Below are 23,612 nucleotides of genomic sequence, written 5' to 3'. Positions count from 1 at the left end.
TATGCCGACTAACTCGCCTCACGTGTCAGTACCTGCATCTCCCGCCCGGGAGGTGCGTGATATTATGGCGCCTAGTACATCTGGGCGGCCATTACAGATAACATTACAAGATATGGCTACTGTTATGACTGAAGTTTTGGCTAAATTACCAGAACTAAGAGGCAAGCGTGATCACTCTGGGGTGAGAACAGAGTGCGCTGATAATACTAGGGCCATGTCTGATACTGCGTCACAGCTTGCAGAGCATGAGGACGGAGAGGCTTCATTCTGTGGGGTGACGGTTCTGATCCAAACAGATTGGATTCAGATATTTCAAACTTTAAATTTAAATTGGAAAACCTCCGTGTATTACTAGGGAGGTTTTTAGCGGCTCTTAATGATTGTAACACTGTTGCAATACCAGAGAAATTGTGTAGGTTGGATAAATACTTTGCGAGTACCGGCCGCTAGTACTGACGTTTTTTCCTATACCTAAGAGACTAACTGAAATTGTTACTAAGGAGTGGGATAGACCCGGTGTGCCGTTCTCACCCCCTCCAATATTTAGAAAAGATGTTTCCTATAGACGCCACCACACCGGGACTTATGGCAGACGGTCCCTAAGGTGGAGGGAGCAGTTTATCTACTTTAGCTAAGCGTACCACTATCCCGGTGGAGGATAGCTGTGCTTTTTCAGATCCAATGGATAAAAATTAGAGGGTTACCTTAAGAAAATGTTTGTTCAACAAGGTTTTATATTGCAACCCCTTGCATGCATCGCGCCGATTACGGCTGCGGCAGCATTTTGGATTGAGTCTCTGGAAGAGAACCTTAGTTCAGCTACGCTGGACGACATTACGGACAGGCTTAGAGTCCTTAAACTAGCTAATTCATTCATTTCGGAGGCCGTAGTACATTTAACCAAACTTACGGCTAAGAACTCAGGATTCGCCATTCAGGCACGTAGGGCGCTGTGGCTAAAATCCCTGGTCAGCTGATGTAACTTCTAAGTCCAAATTACTTAATATACCCTTTCAAGGGGCAAACTTTATTTGGGCCCGGTTTGAAAGAAATTATCGCTGACATTACAGGAGGTAAGGGCCACGCCCTGCCTCAAGACAAAGCCAAAGCTAAGGCTAGACAGTCTAATTTTCGTCCCTTTCGGAATTTCAAAGCAGGAGCAGCATCAACTTCCACTGCACCAAAACAGGAAGGAGCTGTTGCTCGTTACAGACAAGGCTGGAAACCTAACCAGTCCTGGAACAAGGGCAAGCAGGCCAGGAAACCTGCTGCTGCCCCAAAGACAAGCATGAACCGAGGGCCCCCGATCCGGGACCGGATCTAGTGGGGGGCACAGACTCTCTCTCTTCGCCCAGGCTTGGGCAAGAGATGTTCAGGATCCCTGGGCGCTAGAGATCATATCTCAGGGATACCTTCTAGACTTCAAATTCTCTCCTCCAAGAGGGAGATTTCATCTGTCAAGGTTGTCAACAAACCAGATAAAGAAAGAAGCGTTTCTACGCTGTGTACAAGATCTGTTATTAATGGGAGTGATCCATCCGGTTCCGCGGTCGGAAACAAGGACAAGGGTTTTACCTCAAACCTGTTTGTGGTTCCCAAAAAGAGGGAACTTTCAGGCCAATCTTGGATTTAAAGATCCTAAACAAATTCCTAAGAGTTCCATCGTTCAAAATGGAACTATTCGGACAATCTTACCCATGATCCAAAAAGGGTCAGTACATGACCACAGTGGATTTAAAGGATGCTTACCTTCACATACCGATTCACAAAGATCATTACCGGTATCTAAGGTTTGCCTTCTTAGACAGGCATTACCAGTTTGTAGCTCTTCCATTCGGATTGGCTACGGCTCCAAGAATCTTCACCAAAGGTTCTGGGTGCCCTTCTGGCGGTACTAAGACCGCGAGGAATTTCGGTAGCTCCGTACCTAGACGACATTCTGATACAAGCTTCAAGCTTTCAAACTGCCAAGTCTCATACAGAGTTAGTTCTGGCATTTCTAAGGTCGCATGGATGGAAAGTGAACGAAAAGAAGAGTTCTCTTTTTCCTCTCACAAGAGTTCCATTCTTGGGGGACTCTTATAGATTCTGTAGAAATGAAGATTTATCTGACAGAAGACAGATTAACAAAGCTTCTAAATGCATGCCGTGTCCTTCATTCCATTCAACTCCCGTCAGTAGCTCAATGCATGGAGGTGATCGGCTTAATGGTAGCAGCAATGGACTAGTTCCCTTTGCACGTCTACACCTCAGACCGCTGCAATTGTGCATGCTGAGTCAGTGGAATGGGGATTACTCAGACTTGTCCCCTACTCTGAATCTGGATCAAGAGACCAGAAACTCTCTTCTATGGTGGCTTTCTCGGCCACATCTGTCCAGGGGATGCCATTCAGCAGCCGGACTGGACAAATTGTAACAACAGACGCCAGCCTACTAGGTTGGGGCGCTGTCTGGAATTCTCTGAAGGCTCAGGGACAATGGAATCAGGAGGAAAGTCTCCTGCCAATAAACATTCTGGAATTGAGAGCAGTTCTCCATGCCCTCCTGGCTTGGCCCCAGTTAAAAACTCGGGGGTTCATCAGGTTTCAGTCGGACAACATCACGACTGTAGCTTACATCAACCATCAAGGAGGGACAAGAAGCTCCCTAGCAATGATGGAAGTATCAAAGATAATTTGCTGGGCAGAGTCTCACTCTTGCCACCTGTCAGCAATCCACATCCCGGGAGTGGAGAACTGGGAGGCGGATTTCTTGAGTCGCCAGACTTTTCATCCGGGGGAGTGGGAACTTCATCCGGAGGTCTTTGCCCAAATACTTCGACGTTGGGGCAAACCAGAGATAGATCTCATGGCGTCTCGCCAGAACGCCAAACTTCCTCACTACGGGTCCAGATCCAGGGATCCGGGAGCGGTTCTGATAGATGCTTTGACAGCACCTTGGAACTTCGGGATGGCTTATGTGTTTCCACCCTTCCCCGCTGCTTCCTCGATTGATTGCCAAAATCAAACAGGAGGAGAGCATCAGTGATTCTAATAGCGCCTGCATGGCCACGCAGGGACTTGGTATGCAGATCTAGTGGACATGTCATCCTGTCCACCTTGGTCTCTACCTCTAAGACAGGACTTCTGATACAGGGTCCATTCAAACATCAAAATCTAACTTCTCTGAAGCTGACTGCTTGGAAATTGAACGCTTGATTTTATCAAACGTGGTTTTTCTGAGTCGGTTATTGATACCCTGATACAGGCTAGGAAGCCTGTTACCAGAAGGATTTACCATAAGATATGGCGTAAATACCTATACTGGTGCGAATCCAAAGGTTACTCCCTGGAGTAAGGTTAGGATTCCTAGGATATTGTCCTTTCTACAAGAAGGTTTAGAAAAGGGTTTATCGGCTAGCTCATTAAAGGGACAGATCTCAGCTCTGTCCCATCTTGTTACACAGGCGTCTGTCAGAAAATCCAGACGTCCAGGCCTTTTGTCAGGCTTTAGCTAGGATCAAGCCTGTGTTTAAAGCTGTTGCTCCGCCATGGAGTTTAAACTTAGTTCTTAACGTTTTACAGGGTGTTCCGTTTGAACCCCTTCATTCCATTGATATAAAATTGTTATCTTGGAAAGTTCTGTTTTTTAATGGCTATTTCCCTCGGCTCGAAGAGTCTCTGAGTTATCAGCCTTACATTGTGATTCTCCTTATCTAATTTTTCACTCAGACAAGGTAGTTCTGCGTACTAAACCTGGGTTCTTACCTAAGGTAGTCACTAACAGGAATATCAATCAAGAGATTGTTGTTCCATCCTTGTGTCCAAATCCTTCTTCAAAGAAGGAACGTCTTCTACACAATCTGGATGTAGTTCGTGCCTCAAGTTCTACTTGCAGGCAACTAAGGATTTTCGACAAACGTCTTCCCTGTTTGTCGTGTACTCTGGTCAGAGGAGAGGTCATAAGGCTTCGGCTACCTCTCTCTCCTTCTGGCTTCGTAGCATAATTCGTTTAGCTATGAGACTGCTGGACAGCAGCCTCCTGAAAGAATTACAGCTCATTCTACTAGAGCTGTGGCTTCCACTTGGGCCTTTAAGAATGAGGCCTCTGTTGAACAGATTTGCAAGGCTGCAACTTGGTCTTCGCTCATTACTTTTTCCAAATTTTACAAATTTGACACTTTTGCTTCTTCGGAGGCTATTTTTGGGAGAAAGGTTCTTCAGGCAGTGGTTCCTTCTGTATAATGAGCCTGCCTATCCCTCCCGTCATCCGTGTACTTTTGCTTTGGTATTGGTATCCCAGAAGTAATGATGACCCGTGGACTGATCACACATAACACAAGAAAACATAATTTATGATTACCTTATAAATTCATTTCTTCTGTTGTGTTATCAGTCCACGGCCCGCCCCTGTTTTAAGGCAGGTAAATATCTTTTAAATTATACTCCAGTCACCACTTCACCCTTGGTTTCTCCTTTCTCGTTGATTCTTGGTCGAATGACTGGGAGTGACGTAGAGGGGAGGAGCTATATGCAGCTCTGCTGGGTGAATCCTCTTGCATTTCCTGTTGGGGAGGAGTTATATCCCAGAAGTAATGATGACCCGTGGACTGATCACACAACAGAAGAAAGGAATTTATCAGGTAAGCATAAATTATGTTTTTTTTTCTCAAATTGATTTACAAATATGTTGGCGTATGAGGGGGCTACATTGGAGCCCATAGCTGTGCCATATTTTTTTTGCAAGTAAAACGTGTCATTGAAATAAAAAATTAATTTAGGTAAAGTACAATGCCCAAAAGGTCCTCTACAAATTTAGATTTGGGGTAAAGATAATATCGCTTCCTGCTCAATTAACTCTAAAGTTGGCTGTATGCCAGCTTCATGGGGGATGGCCGTATATAAACTGACTATGTCAAGGCTAAGTAAGATATCCGTGTCTTTACATGGCATCTCACAGACTTTTGCTAAAAAGTCACCAGTATCCTTTAGGAAAGATAATTGTTTAGAGGCCAGGGGGTTCAATATTTTGTCCAAAAAGATTGCTATATTGGAGAAAACTGTCCGCTGTACCAGTAACAATTGGTCTCCCGGGGGTTCTCTTAAGTTTTTATGCACCTTTGGGAGGGTGTAAAATACTGGTGTAATAGGGTCTTGTTTATTGAGAAATGCTTCCGCATTCTTGGTGATGACTTGCTTTTTTAAAGCTCCCTCCATATTTTTTTTAATCTCTTTTTTTTTTTTTTTTTTTTTTTTTTTTCTATCTCTGGTAAGGGGTCATCTTCTAGATTCTGATAAACACATCCATCTGACAACTGAATTAAGATCTCTTGTATGTAATATTCCCTGTCTGGCACAACCACTGCACCTCCCTTGTCCACACTTTTTATCATAATAGAAAAGATTTTCTAAGGCCTGTTTTTCCATAAAAGACATATTATGTCTCTCAGGATAATGTTGTGATTTTACATCTTGTTGAACAAATTTAATAAAGGTTTCTACCCTTGTATTGGTGGTTACTAGGGACAAATTCAGATTTATTCCTTAACCCTAAAGTTTTCAAATCAAAGCAAGTATGTACATCCTCACTATCAACATTGACAGTTTCGTTAGAATCACATATGTGTGTGTTTATGTGCGCGTGTGTGTATGTATGTATATTTAATATTTATAAATGTTCTTGTGCTGAATAAAACTTTTTCAGTGGCAGCTGTCCCAATTAATAGATGCTGCCCTAGGCATTTAAAATGTTAAATGAAAGTTAAAATGTTGCTTCTTTATATTCATGATAGTAAAATATTCAAGATTTCTGTGTGTGGTAGAGGTAAGTGCAATAATTAGTGAAATTAAAAAAAAAAGACAACACTACCCTAAATAAATAAAGTTTTAAAAATTGTATATTGGTTAGTGTTAAAAGTAAAAAAATAAATTTCCATGAGTCAGATTATGCCATTTTAAGAGATGTTTCAATTTACCTTTGTTATTAAACTTATTTAATTCTCTTGGTATCTTTTATTAAAAAGCATATTTAGGTGGGCTCAGGAGCAGTGAGGCATTACTGGGAGCTAGTTGGTGACATATCTATATGGGCTCAGGAGCAGTGATGTATTACTGGGAGCTAGATGGTGACATATCTAGGTGGGCTCAGAAACAGTGGTGCATTACTGGGAGCTAGTTGGTGACATATCTAGGTGGGCTCAGGAACAGTGGTGCATTACTGGGAGCTAGTTGGTGACATATTTAGGTGGGCTCAGGATCAGTGGTGCATTACTGGGAGCTAGTTGGTGACATATCTAGGTGGGCTCAGGAGCAGTGGTGCATTACTGGGAGCTAGTTGGTGACATATCTAGGTGGGCTCAGGAGCAGTGGTGCATTACTGGGAGCTAGTTGGTGATTGGTGGCTACACACAAACACAAGTGTCTTTTGTAATTGGCTTACTAGATCTGCTCAGCTAGCTCCCAGTAGTGTAAAACTGTTGTGGCAGGGGTTAAATGCATAGTTGTATGTAAATAGTTTGATTATAATAAAACAGAGAATTTTTGCTTTTGCACTTTCTGATAAGTAGATTGATGCTTTATCTAAACCTTTACCCTCTGCTCCTGTTTACATCAGGTCTTCCTACAAATCAAGACCATAAAACCATTAGATAGAGGATAAGGTGTTTATCTATATTTCTGTTTACATTTGTATTGATCCCAGTGCAAAGACTCCAGGATGTAAAGCGTTGTTTTCCTTGTTACCATGTAATTACATTGTTGTTTTTCTACAGACTGATATATACAGCACTGAGCTGTAATTACATTGTTGTTTTTCTACAGACTGATATATACAGCACTGAGCTGTAATTACATTGTTTGGTGTTTTTCTACAGACTGATATATACAGCACTGAGCTGTAATTACATTGTTTGGTGTTTTTCTACAGACTGATATATACAGCACTGAGCTGTAATTACATTGTTTGGTGTTTTTCTACAGACTGATATATACAGCACTGAGCTGTAATTACATTGTTTGGTGTTTTTCTACAGACTGATATATACAGCACTGAGCTGTAATTACATTGTTTGGTGTTTTTCTACAGACTGATATATACAGCACTGAGCTGTAATTACATTGTTTGGTGTTTTTCTACAGACTGATATATACAGCACTAAGCTGTATAGTTAGTAAAGTGACATGATCACAGTAAGAATGTGTGTACACAGGATCCTGTTTAGTGCTGACCTGTCAGTGTCTCCCTGCATAGGAAGTACATTTGGAATCCTGGAAGGCTGTGATTGGCTTAGAATGGTGAGCTGATATTTGGGTGGGGGCTGCCCCCTCCTCTTAGGTGTTTTGTGTGATTCTGGGAGGGTTACTCCAGGTCAAACTCCTATCAGCAAATGCTCTGTAAATACTAAAGCCATCTTGCACAAAAAAGGAAAAAATAATAATGTTTATTATTCACATGATGTCCTTTCTCAATGAGTTATGTTCCAATATGTGAAGCTCTGAAATGCTCTGTCCTTGTGAAATACATTTCTGTGATAGGCTTTAGCAAATGTTTGCTCGCTGCAATTAGGCTTAAATTATATATATATATATATAATGCAATTAGTCTCTCACACAGTCTCAGATAATTATGTATTTTTGGTAGTTAACTTTTTGAAAGCAGTTCACATTAACTGCAATGTGTAATTTTTTAAGTACCTAATTTTGGGTGTACATTGAGTTCTGTAACAGTTGCGATTGTAAAGTGGTGTAAACTAAACTGCCGTCCGGGATATATATATATATATATATATATATATATATATCATACTGGACCAGGTACACATCCCATGACCCTGTAACATGCTCAGCCCTGGGTGCTCACGGGCACTAACAGGAAGCTGTGCTGTCCCCAGAGTCACAGGCAGTTAACCCCAGACAGGTCTGTGTGCAAGAACCATAGGGAAAATTACAAAACAAATTAATACAACACACAGAGAAAACCCTGCACTCACTTACAAGCTCTCAGCTAAGATTTAAAAGCAAAAATGGAAAGGTTAGTTACCGCATTTGACCAAATGGGACAAGCCCAGGTACCACATCAGGGTCCTTTCCAATACCTGGGACCCTAAAACAGCCACACAATGCAAGCTCTCAAATCCAAACAAACTGGGAACAAGGGAAGGGTGCACAGTAGGGATGGGCGAATGTGCAACATTTCGAATGTAGAACGAATGTTATTACTGAAATTCGAATTCTAAATTCGAATGTCGATAAGAACGAATATTCTTAAAAATTCGAAAATCGAATGTTATTTACAGTTTTCGAATGTCACTTTCGAATTCGAATGTTTATAATTATATTGAATGTCTACATTCGAAATTCGAATTTTTCGAATTCGAATATAAATTCGAATTTTTCGAATTCGAATATTGCATAATTCGAATATTACATTTAAAAGCATTAGAAATACTATTACAATCTAAATTCGAAATTTTTTTTTTCGAATATTGCATAATTCGAATATTACATTTAAAGAAAAAGCATTAGAAATACTATTACAATCTAAATTCGAATTTTTCGAATTCGAATACACGTATTGCATAATTCGAATATTACATTTAAAGAAAAAGCATTAGAAATACTATTACAATCTAAATTCGAATTTTTCAAATTCGAATATTGCATAATTCGAATATTACATTTAAAGAAAAACATTAGAAATACTATTACAATCTAAATTCAAATTTTTCAAATTCGAATACACGTATTGCATAATTCGAATATTACATTTAAAGAAAAAGCATTAGAAATACTATTACAATCTAAATTCGAATTTTTCAAATTCGAATATTGCATAATTCGAATATTACATTTAAAGAAAAACATTAGAAATACTATTACAATCTAAATTCGAATTTTTCGAATTCGAATACACGTATTGCATAATTCGAATATTACATTTAAAGAAAAAGCATTAGAAATACTATTACAATCTAAATTCGAATTTTTCAAATTCGAATATTGCATAATTCGAATATTACATTTAAAGAAAAAGCATTAGAAATACTATTACAATCTAAATTCGAATTTTTCGAATTCGAATATTGCATAATTCGAATATTACATTTAAAGAAAAACATTAGAAATACTATTACAATCTAAATTCGAATTTTTCGAATTCGAATACACGTATTGCATAATTCGAATATTACATTTAAAGAAAAAGCATTAGAAATACTATTACAATCTAAATTCAAATTTTTCGAATTCGAATATTGCATAATTTGAATATTACATTTAAAGAAAAAGCATTAGAAATACTATTACAATCTAAATTCAAATTTTTCGAATTCGAATACACGTATTGCATAATTCGAATATTACATTTAAAGAAAAAGCTTTAGAAATACTATTAAAATCTAAATTCGAATTTTTCGAATTCGAATACACGTATTGCATAATTCGAATATTACATTTAAAGAAAAAGCATTAGAAATACTATTACAATCTAAATTCGAATTTTTCGAATTCGAATATTTTCGAATGTAATCGTAAAATTCGAAACCGAATATTCGAAAATCGAATGTTAGAATGTTATGTAAACATTCGAAATTCGATTCGAACGAACGAATGTGTTAAAATTCGTGCCGTTTTTCGAATGTAGCGAAACATTCGCCCATCCCTAGTGCACAGGCTTATGTAATCACCCTAGACATATACAAAACATGGAAGGGGACTGCACTCTCACCATTGTAAAGTGGTGTAAACTAAACTGCCGTCTGGGATATATATATATATATATATATATATATATATATATATATATATATCACTCTCATACCGGACCGGGTACACATCCCATGACCCTGTAACATGCTTAGCTCTGGGTGCTCACGGGCAGTCACAGGAAGCTGTGCTGTCCCAAGAGGCACAGGCAGTTAACCCCAATCTTAGCTGAGAGCTTGTAAATGAGTGCTGGACTTTCTCTGTGTGTTGTATTAATTTGTTTTGTAATTTCCCTATGGTTCTTGCACCCAGACCTGTCTGGGGTTAACTGCCTGTGACCCTGGGGACAGCACAGCTTCCAGTGAGTGCCCGTGAGCACCTAGGGCTGAGCATGTTACAGGGTCATGGGATGTGTACCCGGTCCGGTATGAGAGTGCAGTCCCCTTCCATGTTTTGTATATGACTAGGGTGATTACAATTCAGTGGTATGAGCAAACCAATCCATTTTCAGCATGTTGCAGGGTGACATTTTAATCTGTCTATGTTCTGGTTCTTTTGTAGCCCAGTGCTGTTCCGATGTGATGGAAGTGGCCAAAGAAGCCAGGAAAAGAAATCTTGGTCCTCTTCACCCTTCTTTCAACCTGGTCAAGATCCTTAAAGATGGCCTCTATCGCAACCTCCCAGAAAATGCTCACGAGCTGGCAACTGGAAAACTCTGCATCTCTCTCACTCGGGTTTCTGACGGGGAGAACGTTTTGGTCTCTGAATTTAGCTCAAAGGAAGAGCTTATACAGGTATGAATTTCGTTAAATGCCCTGTTTCAGATGGTATCGTCTGACCTTTTATGGCTATTTAAGGTGACCGTATTGCAGCTGTAATGTTATGATTAGAGAGATCTTGCTGCCAGTTGTATCATAGTACTAGGTCACTCTCTACCCATCCTGCTGACAGGGGATTTTTTACATTGTTTATAGTGAATTGTTTGTTAGCTTCTGATGTTGGTGAAGGACAGCTCATCAGTACAGAACCTCATTTAAAAAGGCTGAAATTGTGTGATTCATAATGGGGCACAGGGAAGAAGAATTTAGGGTATGGGTAGTTAGTCACCAGTGTGTTTGAAAGTAATACCTGGATGTTGAAGATGGTTTCACAACGATTCTCTTCAGATATAGAGCAGATCACTAAAAATTAATACTAAAGGAATATAGTAATGCAGCTAAAAAATGCTCTGTGTTAATAGTATATTGTTTCTTTCATGTAATTAGCAATAGTCCATGAGCTAGTGACGTATGGGATATACATTCCTACCAGGAGGGGCAAAGTTTCCCAAACCTCAAAATGCCTATAAATACACCCCTCACCACACCCACAAATCAGTTTTTACAAACTTTGCCTCCCATGGAGGTGGTGAAGTAAGTTTGTGCTAGATTCTTCGTTGATATGCGCTTCGCAGCAGGCTAGAGCCCAGTTTTCCTCTCAGTGTGCAGTGAATGTCAGAGGGATGTGAAGAGAGTATTGCCTATTTGAATTCAATGATCTCCTTCTACGGGTCTATTTCATAGGTTCTCTGTTATCGATCGTAGAGATTCATCTCTTACCTCCCTTTTCAGATCGACGATATACTCTTATATATACCATTACCTCTACTGATTCTCGTTTCAGTACTGGTTTGGCTTTCTACTACATGTAGATGAGTGTCCTGGGGTAAGTAAGTCTTATTTTTGTGACACTCTAAGCTATGGTTGGGCACTTTTATATAAAGTTCTAAATATATGTGTTTAAACATTTATTTGCCTTGATTCAGGATGTTCAACATTCCTTATTTCAGACAGTCCGTTTCATTATTTGGGTTAATGCATATGAATAATCAATTTTTCTTACCTTAAAATTTGACTTTTTTCCTGTGGGCTGTTAGGCTCGCGGGGGCTGAAAATACTTCTTTTTATTGCGTCATTTTTGGCGCGGACTTTTTTGGCGCAAAAATTTTCTTTGTCATTTCCGGCGTCATACTTGTCGCCGGAAGTTGCCTCATTTTTTGGACGTTTTTGCGCCAAAAATGTCGGCGTCACCGGATGTGGCGTCATTTTTGGCGCTTAAAGCATTTAGGCGCCAAATAATGTGGGCGTCTTTTTTTGGCGCCAAAAAATATGGGCGTCGTTATTGTCTCCACATTATTTAAGTCTCATTGCTTATTTGCTTCTGGTTGCTAGAAGCTTGTTCATTGGCATTTTTTCCCATTCCTGAAACTGTCATTTAAGGAATTTGATAAATTTTGCTTTATATGTTGTTTTTTCTATTACATATTGCAAGATGTCTCAGATTGACCCTGAATCAGAAGATACTTCTGGAAAATTGCTGCCTGATGCTGGATCTACCAAAGTTAAGTGTATTTGTTGTAAACTTGTGGTAACTGTTCCTCCGGCTGTTGTTTGTAATGAATGTCATGACAAACTTGTTAATGCAGATAATATTTCCTTTAGTAATGTTCCATTACCTGTTGCTGTTCCATCAACATCTAATATTCAGGGTGTTCCTGTTAACATAAGAGATTTTGTTTCTAAATCTATTAAGAAGGCTATGTCTGTTATTCCTCCTTCCAGTAAACGTAAAAGGTCTTTTAAAACTTCTCATTTTTCAGATGAGTTTTTAAATGAACATCATCATTCTGATTCTGTTTCTGATAATTATTTTTCTGATTCAGAGGATTCTGTTTCAGAGGTTGATACTGATAAATCTTTATATTTATTCAAAATGGAATTTATTTGTTCTTTACTTAAAGAAGTCTTAATTGCATTAGAAATAGAGGAATCTGGTCCTCTTTATACTAAATCTAAACGTTTGAATACGGTTTTTAAACCTCCTGTAGTTATTCCGGAGGTTTTTCCCGTCCCTGATGCTATTTCTGAAGTAATTTCCAGGGAATGGAATAATTTGGGTAATTCATTTACTCCTTCTAAACCTTTTAAGCAATTATATCCTGTGCCATCTGACAGATTAGAGTTTTGGGACAAAATCCCTAAGGTGGTTGGGGCTATCTCTACTCTTGCTGAACGTACTACTATTCCTACGGCAGATAGTACTTCCTTTAAGGATCCTTTAGATAGGAAAATTGAATCCTTTCTAAGAAAAGCTTACTTATGTTCAGGTAATCTTCTTAGACCTGCTATATCTTTGGCGGATGTTGCTGCAGCCTCAACTTTCTGGTTGAAAGCTTTAGCACAACAAGTAACAGATCATAATACTCATAGCATTGTTAATCTTCTTCAACATGCTAATAACTTTATTTGTGATGCCATCTTTGATATCATTAGGGTTGATGTCAGGTATATGTCTTTAGCTATTTTAGTTAGAAGAGCTTTATGGCTTAAAACTTGGAATGCTGATATGTCTTCTAAGTCAGCTTTGCTTTCCCTTTCTTTCCAGGGTAATAAATTGTTTGGTTCACAGTTGGATTCTATTATTTCAACTGTTACTGGGGGAAAGGAACTTTTTTACCACAGGATAAAAAATCTAAAGGTAAATTTAGGTCTGCTAATCGTTTTCGTTCCTTTCGTCACAATAAGGAACAAAAACCTGATCCTTCCCCTACAGGAGCGGTATCAGTTCGGAAACCATCTCCAGTCTGGAATAAATCCAAGCCTTTTAGAAAGCCAAAATCAGCTCCCAAGTCCACATGAAGGTGCAGCCCTCATTCCAGCCCAGCTGGTAGGGGGCAGATTACGATTTTTCAAAGAAATTTGGATCAATTCGATTCACAATCTTTGGATTCAGAATATTGTTTCACAAGGGTACAGAATAGGCTTCAAGATAAGGCCTCCTGCAAGAAGATTTTTTCTTTCCCGTGTCCCAATAAATCCAGTGAAGGCTCAAGCATTTCTGAAATGTGTTTCAGATCTAGAGTTGGCTGGAGTCATTATGCCAGTTCCAGTTTTGGAACAGGGACTGGGGTTTTACTCAAATCTCTTCATTGTACCAAAGAAGGAGAATTCTTTCAGACCAGTTCTGGATTTAAAAATATTGAATCATTATGTAAGGATACCAACATTCAAAATGGTAACTATAAGGACTATTCTGCCTTTTGTTCAGCAAGGGCATTATATGTCCACAATAGATTTACAAGATGCATATCTGCATATTCCGATTCATCCAGATCACTATCAGTTTCTGAGATTCTCTTTTCTAGACAAGCATTACCAGTTTGTGGCTCTGCCGTGTGGCCTAGCAACAGCTCCAAGGATTTTTACAAAGGTTCTCGGTGCCCTTCTATCTGTAATCAGAGAACAGGGTATTGTGGTATTTCCTTATTTGGACGATATCTTGGTACTTGCTCAGTCTTCACATTTAGCAGAATCTCATACGAATCGACTTGTATCGTTTCTTCGAGAACATGGTTGGAGGATCAATTTACCAAAGAGTTTGTTGATTCCTCAGACAAGGGTAACCTTTTTAGGTTTCCAGATAGATTCAGTGTCCATGACTCTGTCGCTGACGGACAAGAGACGTCTGAAATTGGTTTCAGCTTGTCGAAACCTTCAGTCTCAATCATTCCCTTCGGTAGCCTTATGCATGGAAATTCTAGGTCTTATGACTGCTGCATCGGACGCGATCCCCTTTGCTCGTTTTCACATGCGACCTCTTCAGCTCTGTATGCTGAACCAGTGGTGCAGGGATTATACAAAGATATCACAATTAATATCTTTAAAACCGATTGTACGACACTCTCTGACGTGGTGGACAGACCACCATCGTTTAGTTCAGGGGGTTTCTTTTGTTCTTCCGACCTGGACTGTGATCTCAACAGATGCAAGTCTGACAGGTTGGGGGAGCTGTATGGGGGTCTCTGACAGCACAAGGGGTTTGGGAATCTCAGGAGGCGAGATTACCAATCAACATTTTGGAACTCCGTGCGATTTTCAGAGCTCTTCAGTCGTGGCCTCTTCTAAAGAGAGAGTCGTTCATTTGTTTTCAGACGGACAATGTCACAACCGTGGCATATGTCAATCATCAAGGAGGGACTCACAGTCCTCTGGCTATGAAAGAAGTATCTCGAATACTTGTATGGGCGGAATCCAACTCCTGTCTAATTTCTGCGGTTCATATCCCAGGTTTAGACAATTGGGAAGCGGATTATCTCAGTCGCCAAACATTACATCCGGGCGAATGGTCTCTTCACCCAGAGGTATTTCGTCAGATTGTCCAAATGTGGGGACTTCCAGAAATAGATCTGATGGCTTCTCATCTAAACAAGAAGCTTCCCAGGTATCTGTCCAGATCCAGGGATCCTCAGGCGGAAGCAGTGGATGCATTGTCACTTCCTTGGAAGTATCATCCTGCCTATCTTTCCGCCTCTAGTTCTTCTTCCAAGAGTGATTTCCAAGATTCTAAAGGAGCATTCGTTTGTTCTGCTGGTGGCTCCAGCATGGCCTCACAGGTTTTGGTATGCTGATCTTGTCCGGATGGCTACTTGTCAACCGTGGACTCTTCCGTTAAGACCAGACCTTCTATCGCAAAGGTCCTTTTTTCCATCAGGATCTCAAATCTTTAAATTTGAAGGTATGGAGATTGAACGCTTGATTCTCAGTCATAGAGGTTTCTCTGACTCCGTAATTAATACTATGTTACAGGCTCATAAATCTGTATCTAGGAAGATATATTATCGAGTCTGGAAGGCTTACATTTCTTGGTGTTCTTCTCATCATTTTTCTTGGCATTCTTTTAGAATTCCTAGAATTTTACAGTTTCTTCAGGATGGTTTAAATAAAGGTTTTTCTGCAAGTTCCTTGAAAGGACAAATCTCTGCTCTTTCTGTTCTTTTTCACAGAAAGATTGCTAATCTTCCTGATATTCATTGTTTTGTTCAGGCTCTGGTTCGTATAAAACCTGTCATTAAGTCAATTTCTCCTCCTTGGAGTTTGAATTTGGTTCTGGGGGCTCTTCAAGCTCCTCCGTTTGAACCTATGCATTCGCTGGATATTAAATTACTTTCTTGGAAAGTTTTGTTTCTTTTGGCCATCTCTTCTGCTAGAAGAGTTTCTGAATTATCTGCTCTTTCTTGTGAGTCTCCTTTTCTGATTTTTCATCAGGATAGGGCGGTGTTGCGAACTTCATTTAAATTTTTACCTAAGCTTGTGAATTCTAACAACATTAGTAGAGAAATTGTGGTTCCTTCATTGTGTCCTAATCCTAAGAACTCTAAGGAAAGATCGTTGCATTCTTTGGATGTAGTTAGAGCTTTGAAATATTATGTTGAAGCTACTAAAGATTTCCGAAAGACTTCTAGTCTATTTGTTATCTTTTCTGGTTCTAGGAAAGGTCATAAGGCTTCTGCCATTTCTTTGGCATCTTGGTTAAAGTCTTTGATTCATCATGCTTATGTTGAGTTGGGTAGAACTCCGCCTCAAAGGATTACAGCTCATTTGACTAGGTCAGTCTCTACTTCCTGGGCATTTAGGAATGAAGCTTCGGTTGATCAGATTTGCAAAGCAGCAACTTGGTCTTCTTTGCATACTTTTACTAAATTCTATCATTTTGATGTGTTTTCTTCTTCTGAAGCAGTCTTTTGTAGAAAAGTACTTCAGGCAGCTGTTTCAGTTTGATTCTTCTGCTTATATTTTCAGTTTTTTTTCATTATATGATTTAAACTTTATTTTGGGTGTGGATTATTTTTCAGTGGAATTGGCTGTCTTTATTTTATCCCTCCCTCTCTAGTGACTCTTGCGTGGAAGATCCACATCTTGGGTATTCATTATCCCATACGTCACTAGCTCATGGACTCTTGCTAATTACATGAAAGAAAACATAATTTATGTAAGAACTTACCTGATAAATTCATTTCTTTCATATTAGCAAGAGTCCATGACGCCCACCCTTTTTGAGGTGGTTATGATTTTTTTGTATAAGGCACAATTGTTCCAATTCCTTATTTTTTTATGCTTTCGCACTTTTTTCTTATCACCCCACTTCTTGGCTATTCGTTAAACTGATTTGTGGGTGTGGTGAGGGGTGTATTTATAGGCATTTTGAGGTTTGGGAAACTTTGCCCCTCCTGGTAGGAATGTATATCCCATACGTCACTAGCTCATGGACTCTTGCTAATATGAAAGAAATTAATTGATCAGGTAAGTTCTTACATAAATTATGTTTTTTGCACTTATACTCATCCAAAATCTGGGCTTGAACCCCTGCAATAGCTATCTAGAGCATAGCAATGCTTTATCAATACCATGTGTGCATGCACAGGTGCTGATTCGTAGGTATGCCTTGTGCACTCTCTATGGAACATATTTACCAATCAGCACTTGCGTTGGCACAGAAACTGACACTGTGCATGTGATGCCAATAAAAAAAAATCATCATTTTGAGCAGCTGCAAAACAGTTATACACAGTAGTATGTTTGAGCTGTACCTACATTTGTGTTCCATTCAATTTTTGCTGTATAGAATTGCAATGAGATTAGATTTTGATCAAAAATATAACATGTAAGCCGATGTCTGGGTAACCTAATAAGTGATGCCAGAATAATGAGTGTAGCGTTAACATTAGAGGAAGGGATGGAGGTATTGCATTATATAGGTGCGGTACAAGCTATTGATTCTCCATATAGTACTGCTCCATCAGCATTTGAACAGTTTGCAGAATATTAAACTGTTTATTTTGTTTTTGTTTTTTTCCTCCCTAGGCTTTAATATGCAGTGCTTTTGTGCCCATTTACTGTGGTATCATCCCCCCTTCATTTAGAGGAGTGGTAAGTTGATCTATGTATTGTACCTCAAATCTTGCTAAACTGGAACATCAGTAATTGCAGAATAAACAGTATCACTATGCATATCTTATACTTTATTGGGGTTATATTTTGAAACAGTGGATCACATTTGGGAGGTTATGAAGCTGTTTCAAGGTCGGCCTGGCCATGTATAATAATACTTTTGTTCGTGTATCTCTTCACATGAAATCCTCACCAAGAATGTAATTGTATATTAAGATTGGGTGCCTATTTAAAAGGATATTAAATACATATCATGCACCCCCTCTAATTATAGATACCACCATTTTGGAACTTAGGTTACACTGCAGGTATCTGAAAGAGTTATTGCACACGTGCACTGCAAATACATCGGCACTGGAATGTAGGATTCTAACATGGCGACGCTTATTACTAGCGGAAGACTGGGAATAACCTCATTACTATGTTTATAAAATGGATTTAGTCTTCAATAGCCCTTTAAGAAATTGTGATTTTGCACAACTGTCCGTTATGTAGTGAGACAGATCTAGTCATCCTGTAATTCATTAGTGCTTCATTTTTTTTTTTTTTTCCCCGTGGTGCAAAGGGTCTTGTATGAGAAGCTATATCATTTCTGTACCCAATCAGAGCCCAAATGTAAATGAGCACCTGCACTACATTAAAGGGACATGAAACACATTTTTTTTTCTTTCTTGATTCACAAGAGCATGTGATTATAAACAACTATCCAATTTACTTATATTTCATTTGCTTTGTTCTTTTGCTTTTCTTTGCTGAAAAGAATGCCATGGTAGGTTTAGAAACCGCAAAGCACGACTGGGAGTTAGCTGCTGATTGGTGGCTGCACATATATACCTCTGGTCATTGGCTAACTTAATACGTTCAGCTAACTCCCAGTAGTGCGTTGCTCTTCCATAAAGTGATGGTAAACTTTACATGTTTTAAATCAGGCCCGGAATCTAAGTAATATTTTACAGGGACTTTAATTGATCACTTCCAATGTAACTTACTTTTTAATCTAGCCGTGCCATTCTGATACCCCACGCTCCGGCCGCCCACTACAAAATTCACATTTTTGTGAGCTAATGGTTTGCACTTCCCTCCAATCGGCGCTCTAGCCGTATGGCACTTTTTTGTATTTAGAGCTCCGATTGAAGAACAGTTCAAATTGTTCACAAAAATGATGAATTTTGAAATGGACAGCTGGAGTATGGGGTATTAGAATGGCACAGCTAAGTCCATCTAAAATATCACTTAGATTCCAGACCTGATTTTAAAACATGTAAAGTTTTACCATCACTATAAACAAAGGATACAAAGAGAACAGCAAAATTGATAATAGAAGTAAATTGAAAAGTTGTATAAAATTGTATACTTTGTATCATGAAAGAAAAAAATTGGGTTTCATGTCACTTTAAGCAATCGCTGTCTAATTTTCAGTAGAAATAAAGAATGTATATTCTGCTTAAACATTTTTATAGTAGAGGATGATTTTGAGTTTTAAAGGGAGAGTAAACACCATGAGATTTTATATAAAATGTTTAGTTATGCTTAACGAGAAATCTTTACTGTATCTTTTTTTATTTTGTCTCCTTTTCATGTAATTTAGCTCTGAAAATGAACAATTTCTAATTAACTTTGAATGCACCTGCCGTCTTCTCAAGGCTAACTGCTAACAAATGCAAAACAATACACTTTATATTCGCATTATGACCATGGTTGGCCTTGTTGTCTGCAGACTAAAGCTCCGATTGGTTCCTACAAATCGGGCAAACAGTGGGTGGAGTTTGTCTATTGAAAACTTTTTGCAGCAAAAACAATGTTTGTTTTAAAAACAATTTTTCTATAGCAACACAACCGAAACATCTTGTTATTACAAGGTGTTTATCGCCACTAATTAATAACTAATACGTTTTCATTTATAATTTTTTTTTATATTGTATTTTTAACCTTACATGTATAGATTAAAGGGATATGAAACCCAAAATGTTTCTTTCATGATTCAGACAGAACATTTGATTTTAAGCAACATTCTTATTTACTTCAATTTTCTTTGTTCTCTTGGTATCTTTTGTTGCACTACAGTAATTTAAGCTTAGGATCCAGCCCATTTCTAGAGCACTAGAGGGCAGCACTATTTCCTGCCACGTAGTGTTTCAGATGCCTACCTAGATATCTCTCTGACACAGAATATCATGGGAACGAAGCAAATTTGATAATAGAAGTAAATTGGAAGCTTTTTTTTAAATGTTTTGCTCTGTCTGAATCACAAAAGAATGTTTTTGGCTTTCATATCCCTTTTAAGGTACATGCCATGATACCAATTAGCAATATGCATTACAATGTAGTTAAAATGCATCAAATAGGAAAAAAACATTTCATGGAAGGATCAGTATATAACAGTGGAATATGATAAATGGTAACAAATATGCTTTATTGTCTCTGGATTTAGATTCACATTTATAGTGGTATTTTATTAGAGATATATTATTATTTTTCTTCCCCTCAGCGTTATGTCGATGGTGGAATTAGTAACAACTTACCTGAATATGAGTTGAAGAACACGATTACGGTGTCTCCCTTCTCAGGGGAATCTGATATCTGCCCAAGGGACAACTCTACAAACTTCCATGAGCTGAGAGTTACTAACACAAGTATTCAGTTCAGCTTGGGGAACCTCTACCGCCTCACGAGGGCGCTGTTTCCTCCTGAGCCCAAAGTAAGTTGAGATCCTCATATCCGCTATAAAGAGGTAATAAAGTTAAGATTAAACGTTCATGGGTCAGACAGAGCGTGTCATTTTAAGAGACTTTTCAGTTTGCTTATATTCACTTCATTCTTTTGCTAACCTTTGTTGAAAAACACACCCTGGTAGGTTAAACAAGCCGGTAAAGCCCAGTTTGGGAACCACTCCTGATTACTGGTGGATTCCTACTCCCTGTCCCTTTTAAATTGCATTATTTTTGGAACTATAGTGTTCTATACCTACAGTATAATCAGTTTAGTTTCCTCCTGCACTGCATATGCAATACAAAGAAATCACAGAATAAATGTATTCAAGGGAAAATGTGTGCATTGTATAATTCTGTAGCATACAAGCACCATATTCTTTGCTAAATGGAAATCAAATGTTTCAAGATTAGATCATGTTTTCCATAATAACCTCCTTATATAGCTAGACCATTACAGTACAGATGTGCATGTTATTTCTATAATGACCTCTGTATATAGTTAGACCATTACAGTACAGATGTGCATGTTATTTCTATAATGACCTCTGTATATAGCTAGACCATTACAGTACAGATGTGCATGTATATAGCTAGACCATTACAGTACAGATGTGCATGTTATTTCTATAATGACCTCTGTATATAGCTAGACCATTACAGTACAGATGTGCATGTATATAGCTAGACCATTACAGTACAGATGTGCATGTTATTTCTATAATGACCTCTGTATATAGCTAGACCATTACAATACAGATGTGCATGTTGTTCCCATAATGACCTCTGTATATAGCTAGACCATTACAGTACAGATGTGCATGTGTATAGCTAGACCATTACAGTACAGATGTGCATGTATATAGCTAGACCATTACAGTACAGATGTGCATGTATATAGCTAGACCATTACCGTACAGATGTGCATGTATATAGCTAGACCATTACAGTACAGATGTGCATGTATATAGCTAGACCATTACAGTACAGATGTGCATGTATATAGCTAGACCATTACAGTACAGATGTGCATGTTATTTCTATAATGACCTCTTTATATAGCTAGACCATTACAGTACAGATGTGCATGTATATAGCTAGACCATTACCGTACAGATGTGCATGTTATTTCTATAATGACCTCTGTATATAGCTAGACCATTACAGTACAGATGTGCATGTATATAGCTAGACCATTACAGTACAGATGTGCATGTTATTTCTATAATGACCTCTGTATATAGCTAGACCATTACAGTACAGATGTGCATGTATATAGCTAGACCATTACAGTACAGATGTGCATGTTATTTCTATAATGACCTCTGTATATAGCTAGACCAGTACAGATGTGCATGTATATAGCTAGACCATTACAGTACAGATGTGCATGTTATTTCTATAATGACCTCTGTATATAGCTAGACCAGTACAGATGTGCATGTATATAGCTAGACCATTACAGTACAGATGTGCATGTATATAGCTAGACCATTACAGTACAGATGTGCATGTGTATAGCTAGATCATTACAGTACAGATGTGCATGTTATTTCTATAATGACCTCTGTATATAGCTAGACCAGTACAGATGTGCATGTATATAGCTAGACCATTACAGTACAGATGTGCATGTTATTTCTATAATGACCTCTGTATATAGCTAGACCAGTACAGATGTGCATGTATATAGCTAGACCATTACAGTACAGATGTGCATGTATATAGCTAGACCATTACAGTACAGATGTGCATGTGTATAGCTAGATCATTACAGTACAGATGTGCATGTTATTTCTATAATGACCTCTGTATATAGCTAGACCAGTACAGATGTGCATGTATATAGCTAGACCATTACAGTACAGATGTGCATGTTATTTCTATAATGACCTCTGTATATAGCTAGACCATTACAGTACAGATGTGCATGTATATAGCTAGACCATTACCGTACAGATGTGCATGTATATAGCTAGACCATTACAGTACAGATGTGCATGTTATTTCTATAATGACCTCTGTATATAGCTAGACCATTACAGTACAGATGTGCATGTATATAGCTAGACCATTACAGTACAGATGTGCATGTTATTTCTATAATGACCTCTGTATATAGCTAGACTATTACAGTACAGATGTGCATGTATATAGCTAGACCAGTACAGATGTGCATGTATATAGCTAGACCATTACAGTACAGATCTGCATGTTATTTCTATAATGACCTCTGTATATAGCTAGACCATTACAGTACAGATGTGCATGTATATAGCTAGACCATTACCGTACAGATGTGCATGTATATAGCTAGACCATTACAGTACAGATGTGCATGTTATTTCTATAATGACCTCTGTATATAGCTAGACCAGTACAGATGTGAATGTATATAGCTAGACCATTACAGTACAGATGTGCATGTATATAGCTAGACCATTACCGTACAGATGTGCATGTATATAGCTAGACCATTACAGTACAGATGTGCATGTTATTTCTATAATGACCTCTGTATATAGCTAGACCATTACAGTACAGATGTGCATGTATATAGCTAGACCATTACAGTACAGATGTGCATGTGTATAGCTAGACCATTACAGTACAGATGTGCATGTATATAGCTAGACCATTACCGTACAGATGTGCATGTATATAGCTAGACCATTACCGTACAGATGTGCATGTATATAGCTAGACCATTACAGTACAGATGTGCATGTATATAGCTAGACCATTACCGTACAGATGTGCATGTATATAGCTAGACCATTACCGTACAGATGTGCATGTTAAGCTGATACTGAGATTGTTTTCACAGGTTCTTGGAGAGATGTGTCAGCAGGGATACAATGATGCTCTTAGGTTCCTAAAAGACAACAGTATGTTATGTTTTTGTTCATTCAGTGCCTTTATATGATCTGATTTCTCCCTTTGGCTTTAAATTACGTTACACACAAATACAAGTAGTATTGGAAAGTGCCCTGAGTGCAGCTATCTGGCCCCCGATACATTAAACTTTCTACAGTCAACCTGGCATTGTCCTTTCCAAACCTGTTAACCTACAACAGTTCTCTTACTGTGCTCTTACTTTACCTCCTAAATTGTAAATACCAGCCCACGAGGGGAACTTCTTGTTCAGTTAGCACAGTTTAATGTTTATCTCTAGTTGTAGAGTGAATACCTCTATGTGATCTAACTGCATTTTTCTTTCTTCTCTGATAGGTCTGTATACTTTATATGTCCCCCCTGTTTTTTTCTTTTCTTCTTCTTCCCTAGATCTTCTAAGTTTGCCGTCACCCTACACCAACCTGAGCTTATCAGAGCCAAAAGCCCCCTCATCATTAAAATGTAAAAGTCCGGAGTGTATTGTGTCACCTAATCCCAGTAAAGCCAGACAGGTCCCTGAAACAAAGTCTCAGGTGACGCCTGTATCTTGGCCACTGGACAAG

At 38.5% G+C, this 23,612-nt stretch overlaps 1 protein-coding gene across 1 annotated transcript in view; it reads left to right on the top strand.

Annotated features, from left to right (window-relative positions):
• Positions 1–23,612, top strand: part of LOC128664254 (patatin-like phospholipase domain-containing protein 2) — a 61,707-nt gene that overhangs the window by 19,745 nt on the left and 18,350 nt on the right. Inside the window, exons 2-6 of the mRNA XM_053719053.1 lie at positions 10,242–10,474; positions 17,360–17,425; positions 19,935–20,144; positions 22,982–23,042; positions 23,440–23,612. The exon at positions 23,440–23,612 is cut by the window's right edge and continues 37 nt beyond it. Coding sequence (XP_053575028.1) covers positions 10,242–10,474; positions 17,360–17,425; positions 19,935–20,144; positions 22,982–23,042; positions 23,440–23,612 — 743 coding nt within the window. The remainder of the gene's footprint in view (positions 1–10,241; positions 10,475–17,359; positions 17,426–19,934; positions 20,145–22,981; positions 23,043–23,439) is intronic.

Source organism: Bombina bombina, chromosome 6, assembly GCF_027579735.1.
Source record: "Bombina bombina isolate aBomBom1 chromosome 6, aBomBom1.pri, whole genome shotgun sequence".
Classification (NCBI taxonomy): domain Eukaryota; kingdom Metazoa; phylum Chordata; class Amphibia; order Anura; family Bombinatoridae; genus Bombina; species Bombina bombina.
Note: the sequence above shows the minus strand (reverse complement) of the source record. Positions and strands in the feature narration are given on the sequence as shown.